At 37.4% G+C, this 8,122-nt stretch overlaps 1 protein-coding gene across 1 annotated transcript; it reads left to right on the forward strand.

Moving 5' to 3' along the window:
- The first annotated feature begins 244 nt into the window (after nucleotides 1-244).
- Nucleotides 245-7,237, forward strand: LOC146568770 (5-hydroxytryptamine receptor 3E-like). The gene is made up of 11 exons (XM_085285063.1): nucleotides 245-309; nucleotides 1,580-1,645; nucleotides 3,065-3,222; nucleotides 3,760-3,804; nucleotides 3,926-4,035; nucleotides 4,332-4,501; nucleotides 4,621-4,781; nucleotides 5,094-5,304; nucleotides 5,403-5,522; nucleotides 5,666-5,760; nucleotides 5,963-7,237. The coding sequence occupies exons 1-11, from the start codon at nucleotides 273-275 to the stop codon at nucleotides 6,185-6,187; spliced, it is 1,398 nt and encodes a 465-aa protein (XP_085141189.1). The 5' UTR covers nucleotides 245-272; the 3' UTR covers nucleotides 6,188-7,237.
- Nucleotides 7,238-8,122: the final 885 nt, after the last annotated feature.

Raw genomic sequence — 8,122 nt, forward strand, 5'->3', positions numbered from 1 at the left:
TCAACCTGACTGATGCTAGGATGATAGAGGCTTGGGCTGTATATCAAGAGTTTGGTTAATAACATGAAGTCATTATTAGTTGCTGTTATATCAGCTGTTATGCTGATGCATAGTGTGCTGATCCCACTGTGTTAGGATCGATATGCGGGTAGAAACACAATTGGTCTTTACATTTGCTCTGAAGAGGGCAGGACAGTGACATCAATAGAGTAGGAAGAATCTCTGAACAGCGCAGAGAGGGTGAAGATGCTCTCTGATCACTCGAGGCTACAATGATTGCAGGTTTCTTCTTGCTGCTGCTACTTGTGGGTAAGCTGAGATCATTCGAATTTAATGCAGATGACAATTTGGACCATTTTAAATAAAATGTTGTATTATATTTTATTCAGCAACACTGTTTTTACTTGGAATAGATAAAACGTATTTCAGCAGAGGGGCTGCTTGGCTCTATAAGTAGCCAGTAAATACATCCTTTTTACTAAATTAAATTCCACATTTAATCAGTTTACTAAAACCAGCATCTTAGACTGAAAAATGAATAAATATTGGTGAATAAGTTGCCTGCCTTCTGATAACCCCGATAGATATTTTCTGTAAAATTTCTGCTGCAACCTCAATACAGGGATAATGAAAATGGTCTATTGGACAACACAAAGCACATAAATACCAACATTTTCAATAGCTCACCTTATGATATGTGCAGATTAGCAGTAGGAGTGTGAATGTTGTCTTTTTCCCTGTGTGCATAGACTACCGCAGTCTGGCGACTTGTGTATGATGCACACTGACTCTGGCACTATGTCAGCTGGTGTAGCCTCCAGCCCCACCAACATCCTGAACTAGATGTGTAAGAAAATAGATAAATGTTTAATTTGGTATGAAATCTTACATCAGTTGGAGTAAACCAGCTTAAGGAATAGTTTCACTATAAATTTTAGGGACATTTTTTTTAAAGAAACTGAAAATGCAACCGAAAAGAAAAGAAAAAGTCCTGCTGGAGCACAGCTTGCACTGAGATGAAAACAAACAAATATTCTGTTTATTCACATTAGTGGAACAATAGGAACAGAAGCCAGGGCAATAAAATCGGACCATGGAAATTTGGTTAATAGCTGGGAGCCAGAGGTTATGGCTGGTCCAAGCACAGGAAGGAATAGTTGTTCCTGTAGCTGCTGTAAGGTCCTATGTTGTGATCTTCACTGTGACAGCAAAGCATTTTATGCCTCAGGAAGCAAACCATCTCAAATGTTTTGAGACAAATATTGTCCTGTTTTTTGTCTAATATGGGATTCTAGCTGATAAACAGTCTTGGCTTTGCTATGTTGTATTAAATGTTCCATGGTGCACCAAATATTTTCATTCGGTGAAAAGTGTGGTCTGCATGGTTGCCAGTTCACCACCTGGATTCGTCTATCATTCTATTATGAATGATGTTATAGATACAATATGTAAACTTTTGAATATGTGATTGTGTTGCTGAAATATGTAAGGCTTTTCCTTGTAAAGCCATCATCTGGGAGCATACATTTCTGGATATTTTATACCTTTAGGCATAAATTACTGTACTCTTCCATGCCAGGTGAAAATGGCTCCAGTTCAGAGCTACAAGATGATCAACAGATGATCAATGAAACCACTATCAGAGGTAAAGAGTAAAGACAGTCTATCTATATATCTGTCTGTCTGTCTCTGTGCAAACGTCTGAACCACCCCTTAGTTTGACTGCTTTTTCACTCATTTTCAGTCCAGTCTTTGGACCTAACTATTTTATGAGAAATGTTCTCTTGTTTCTGTGAGCCCACTTACTACTGATCTATGACAAGGCCAATAAAGAGGCAACTTGCGTCTCACAAAAACACAGGATAACACAGTTGAGGACATAAAAAAAAAAAAAGTTTTCAGCAAACATACGAATTATTAAAGAGCTATTAGGCAAAGACATATGTCAGCATGGTGTGCAGTGTGTACTTAAAATCTGAAAAATTTGAAAATGAAACTGATCCTTCAGTCCAGTCTGCCATTTTGCCAAAGCCCATCAGAATGGTTTTAGTGGAAGATTGGCTTTGTTATGGTTTATGGCTGTATTTCAGTGAATGGTGTTAGGGATCTTGTCAAAACTGATAGAAGTATGAAGAGTACTGTTAGTCCTGATCAATGCAATGCAATCTGAATAGGCAACAGCTTCATTTTTCAACATGGCAATGATGCCGAATATCCTGCCAGTGCTGAAAAAGCACAACTGGATATTAAAAAACAAAACAAAAAGGGATACTATCAGTCATGGATTTTTGCCTTTCATGAGCCCAAATCACCAATTTATTGAGATAGTATGGGATCATCTTGAAAGAGAATGGACTGAAAGGCAGCAAACCTTCAGAATGCTTTGAATGTCCCCCAAGATGCCCTGATAACTATTTCTGAAGACTACTTGAGGAAATTGCATTAAGACTTGCCTAAGAGAGTCCAGATTGTGTTGAAGAATAAAGGTGGTCATACCAAATATTGACTTTCAAGCTTCTTAGAATTGGTTTTGTCTCATATAATGTATTCTCACACATGTTTGTAGTTGTTTCAATAGTATCTCCACCCATTACCCACTTTTTTTTTTTAGCAAAATATAAAGAAAAGATGGTGACTCAAGACTTTTGCACAGTACTAAGCATGTCAATAAGTGATGTAGTATTCACTCAGGATCTAATAATCAGCAATACTAAAATATAAAATAATTTTATGTAATGGAGAAAATAATGAAAATCAATGTCTGTAAATATCAATCTATTTAAAATATTTTTATTAAAGGATTGATTAAATAAAACTTAATCATGACCTTTTAGTGAACAAAAGGCCTCTGGATATATCAGGGTTTGATTAAAAGGTTCTGAGGTATTACTTCATCTGTTGCAAATACGCCAAAAGCTAATAAGCAATAATGATGTCTGGTGAGCAACAGACTTCTGAAGTTTGTTTTTTTTTTGTTGTTGAAAATCAGAAATGGGAGTTTCTTTGTGTTTTTCATCTCATAAAAGAAATCGCTGATATAGAATGTGTTTTGATGTCATTTCAGATAATGAAGTGGAGAAACTCTGTAATTTTCAGGCGATTGTACGCCGCCTGAACCTGCGCAAAGACAGTCTTAAGTACACTATGAGCCGGCCCATTATAAACAACAGCCATCATACAGATGTGTTGCTTGAAATGAAACTCTATGCCATCCTGGATATGGTACATTGTTTAAGCTACGTGCAATTGTGTGTTTTTCTCTGAATGATAATGAATATTTTCATTGCCAAATAGTTTGTGTGTGTTTCTTAATAATGGCAAAAAAACCCATCTGCCAAAGAGGAGATAATCATTTAAACCATTATGTAGTCCTGCTGAAGCCTATCCCAGATACCATAGGCATTAGCAGGGTACAGCCTGGACAGGTTGCCAATCTGACAACCATTCCCACTCAAATCTATGGGCAATTTAGAATCGCCAATTAACTGAACTAACTAAAAAAGAAGCTGGAGTCGGGTTGAAAAGCAGCTTGCAGATAAGCAGCAACAGTGTACAGGTTAAAGAAAATTTTATAGCTTACCCAATATGAGATTCAATTTAATTCACTTTTATTTACACAGCACCAAATCACAGCAACAGTTGCCTCAAGGCGGTTTGTATTTTAAGGTAGACCCTACATTAATAATTCACAGAGATGTATTTGCTGATGCTTTAGCTGAAGTGTGAAGCTACCTAAATGAACATTGTTATTTTTTTCAGAGAGAAATTGACCAGACCTTAATTTCTTACATTTGGGTTTATTTGGTGAGTTTTCTCTTAGAACTACAATTTTTTTCATTGTTTTGTTGAAATTTAAATTGCTTGAAATGACATCTTTCGATTTTTTTTCTTGATTTGATCACTTTCCTCCCATTGCCCTGTGTAGGAATGGACAAATGAGTACATTAAGTGGGACCCAAATCAATTCTGTGGAATTAAGGATATGACAATTCCTACTGCATATTTGTGGATGCCCGATATAACTATTGTAGAGATGTAAGTTTGACATATATAAGCATAAACTCACACTCAAAGACCCACTCAGTCTCTCCACTTGATTATGTTGAGGTGGGTTGTAATTAAGATGTGGCTGTTCAGTGCATCATGTCATTTGATTCTTGCAGGAAGCCAAAAGTCAAAAGTAGCATTTTTAGTGCTTACAGTCTGTCAATGCTCATAACACGGGAGGAGTGACCGAAAGAGAAGAAAAGAACTAAATGTCATGTATTTGTTTTGTCTTTTTCTGATGCTGCCATTCATAACATAATCAATTCTCATTTCTTCTCACACAGGACAGAGAAGGATAAAGCCTCTCCGAGTCCTTATCTCTGCGTCAACCACAATGGTGTGATCGAATACAGGAATGACCAGGTGGTGGTGAGCACCTGCAAGCTGCACGTGTACAAATTCCCCTTTGACTTTCAAAAGTGCAACATATCCTTCAAGTCTATTATGTACTCTGGTGAGGACGTAACAGGTTCTGTTAATGTATGCTGTTCATAAACACACACTACCACATGCCAGAACATATATTCTTTCCTTCTTGATCTTCTCACAGTAATTTTTTATGTTCGACTTCAGATGCAGAAATAAAGTTACAGCCCGACAACAGCAATAAAACAGTCACAGAGTGGTCTCGTGACTTTATGCAGACACAGTATGAGTGGCTCTTTGTCAACATGTCAGTCACCAACAGAACTGTCAATGAGTTTGACTTCAATCAGCTTATGGTTGTCTACACTGTAAGTATTTTTGGTAACAGAAACACAGAACACATGAAAGCTGTTCTGTTACCCATTACCCTGGTTTTTGTTTAGAATAGGATGACTCTGGATATCAAGAAGAGAAAGCAAATGAAGACAGAGGCAAGGATTAAATGGTAGAAGTTGAAGAAAGAAGAATGTTGCATAGAGTTCAGGGAGGAGTGGAGACAGTGGGAGAGAAGAGAGTTGTAAAATGAGTGAGAAAGTGCAGCTGAAGCGGTGAAAAAATATGAAGCTCTTTCTGCATCTTTACATGTATGAAGTAGGATGATTAACCACCTTATTTCACAGATTACCATGAAGAGGAGGTCTGTCCTCTACATTGCTAATTTCTTGCTGCCAGTCTTCTTCTTCTTGGTTCTGGACATGGCCTCCTTCCTTGTATCAGACAGTGGAGGTGAGAAACTTGGCTTCAAAATCACTGTGCTGCTTGCTGTCACGCTGATGCAGCTTCTTCTCAATGAGATCTTGCCCAGCTCTTCAAACAGAATTCCACTTATAGGTAAAGAAGTGTGGTGTATTTGACTGCATTTAATGAATAAATCATGCTACTGAGTGATCAAGTAATTTATCCACATTAATGCTGGCTGCTTTCCTCAGCTGTCTACTGCATTGGGGGGTTTTCTCTGATGCTGCTCAGCCTCTTGGAGACAATTTTGGTGATGCATCTGCTTGACAAAGACTCTGCAGCCCAAGATAATGAGACAGATGGAATCCAAGGTGTGCTTGATAATAGCAATCACTCTACAAATATTTGGATTTAAACTCTATCGACCACTTTTGCAGATTTGTGTTTAGTGGCAGGTTGTATCCACCAGTTAATTTTAATTGTGTTTGATTTATCTTTGTTTCTCTTACTCCAGACATAAAGAGAAATAGTCATTGTGCCTCTGTCTCTGGGGTATCTGCTGAGGAAACACCATCTGTGTCTTTGTCTGTATCATCTCTGACCCAAAAGGTTGGAATTCATTTTATTTAATTTCAAAAAAGTATAATATCAAAACTATTGAAAGGGATTATGCTAGCATTATCCTTAACTCTAGCATATATATCAGAAGCAAACACTTTTATTTAATCAACGTGGAAACAAACCAGTGTGTTGAATCAAGAGTTGACCTAAAATCTTGTCAATTACCTTTCTACAAAACCTCCTTTTTTAGGGTAGCAGCAGTAAACTGACAGAGGTGGCCTTTGCTCTGGAAAAAGTGTCAGATGAGCTGCGGGAGACTGGGAAAACAGTGACTCTACTCAGCAGCAACAAGAAGTCTGGCTACTGGACAAGAATGGTTAAAAAAATCAACAAGTATTTTGTGATTTTTTATTTGACAGCAGTCACTGTGTTCTTAGCAATCATGTTTTCAATGTGGATCGATGTTGAAGACTAGCAGGACTGAAGTTTGAAAAACAATATTCAATCATTAACATGAATATGATGTATTAGTCTCTCTTTTATACCTGTAGTTTCCATTGGTTACTTGTGGACTTCCTGCTTTGCTAAAAGGTTAAATTTTAGTTATAAAGACCATCACTAAAGTCTCCATTTGGGTCCCTTTGCATGAATTCCAATATATTTGCATTTTATTGGGTGATGAACATAAGTCCACGTTGAACTGATATTAATTCATTGCTTTTATTAGTAAAAATAAATAAAAAATAAAAAATGAAAGCCTACAGACAAGCCTACATAATATCATATTTGCATTTTTAAACATGCTTTTTTCACTTTAATGTGCTGTCCCAAAGTTTTTTGTTGTTGTTTCTTTCTCCCAGATAACTGCAATTCACAGGGTATTTTGTCTTTTTTGAACCATTCTCTCTAAACCAAACAGATGGCTGTGTGGGAAAATCCCAGTGGATTGGCAAATTCTAAAATATGTATCCATGTGAAAATATGTTGTAGAAGAAAATTTAATTTAAGGGATTATTAACTTTTTTCAGTCACAACTGTTAAAATTATACAACCATATGTAATTGACATAATTATACATTTCAGTCCTAACAGAGTTGTAGTTTGTCTATAGTAATTATAGGCATTTTCACACTGGCTTTTGTTGTTGTTTGTAAAAAAAAATTTGATCACGTAAACAATATACAAAGTTCATTTGGCAAAGAAAAGAAGAAAAAATGCTACACAAAATAAAGCTAATACATTTCAATATTGCTTTAACTGTGCTGATTCAGTTACATATCGAAAAAGAGTGAGAAGAAGTACACAGTTATTTAATCCCACAGCTTTGCCATTTAGTTAGCCTTCTTACTGGTTGTCTTCAAATCACAAATACTACTACTAATAATAGTAATAATATGCTTTTATTCCATTTATTTCTTTCCCGCTTATCCTATTAAAGGTTGCTGGAGCCAAACCTATATCCCTGCTTAGTGATCGAAAAGAAAGTATTTTTACTATCAAATTCCGGTCCATAAGTCTTCATTAATAGGGGTTTTTGACCAACAAAGATCATGCAAAAACTGACAACGAATAAAGGTCTGTTGTTTGATTTAATTGACTGGCTTCGAGTTATCTGGCTAACCTCCACACCGTATGCCCGCTGGACCTGCAAGCCGCTCCTTCCTCGCCAGACTGCTGTTACACTGCGCCTTCTTCACTGTTTTGTTCATGTGAACTGACCATGTGAGATCCTCCGCCAGATGTACACCTAGGAAATGGAAGTTGCTCACTCTCTCCACAGCAACGCCGTTGATGGTGATGGGGGTGTGTGCTTTTATACATCAGAAGTCCACTATCAACTCCTTTGTCTTTGTGACGTTGAGGGTAAGATGGTTCCTTCGGCACCAAAGTGTCAGGGTGCTCTCTTCCGTCCTGTAAGCCAGGGGTGTCCAAACTCCGGCCCGCGGGCCAACTGCGGCCCGCGATCCATTTTTAATTGGCCCGCAAGTAATTTTATAAATAGAATAGAATATGGCCCGCACTTCAACTTTTGCTTGAGTGTATTGCACTTCTTAGTTTTAACACCAGGGGGAGCTACTGTTGATCAAGGCAGTTGCTCCACCAAAAAGGACAATCACAGAAGAAATTTACCCCAAGTTAGTTACTAAACATGGCAGAACCAAAGAAGCGAAAGGTAGAAAGTGAATGCAGAAAATTTCAGACATGGTGGGAGAGTGAATATTTCTTCAAAGAATTCAAGGGGAAGTGTGTCTGTTTGATCTGTACTGAAATTATGGCAGTTATGAAAGAGTATAATGTACTACGTCATTATGAAACCCAACATCAGGCCTATGCATCCTACACTGGTGCTGAGAGAGAGCAGAAATTAAAGCACAGGGTAGCTCTCCTGCGTGGTCAGCAACAGTATTTT

This window comes from Mchenga conophoros, linkage group LG8 (assembly GCF_057382185.1).
Source record: "Mchenga conophoros isolate Kocher_MC1m ecotype Shallow Benthic linkage group LG8, M_conophoros_male_GT1.1, whole genome shotgun sequence".
In the NCBI taxonomy this organism is placed as follows: domain Eukaryota; kingdom Metazoa; phylum Chordata; class Actinopteri; order Cichliformes; family Cichlidae; genus Mchenga; species Mchenga conophoros.

What these genes read in the sequence shown, in the direction of transcription:
- LOC146568770 (XM_085285063.1), top strand. Translation starts at nt 273, where the DNA reads ATGATTGCAGGTTTCTTCTTGCTGCTGCTACTTGTGG. An exon ending in CAATGAAACCACTATCAGAG is followed by an intron (nt 1,646 to 3,064) that starts GTAAAGAGTAAA and finishes ATGTCATTTCAG; the next exon opens with ATAATGAAGTGGAGAAACTC. An exon ending in CTTACATTTGGGTTTATTTG is followed by an intron (nt 3,805 to 3,925) that starts GTGAGTTTTCTC and finishes TGCCCTGTGTAG; the next exon opens with GAATGGACAAATGAGTACAT.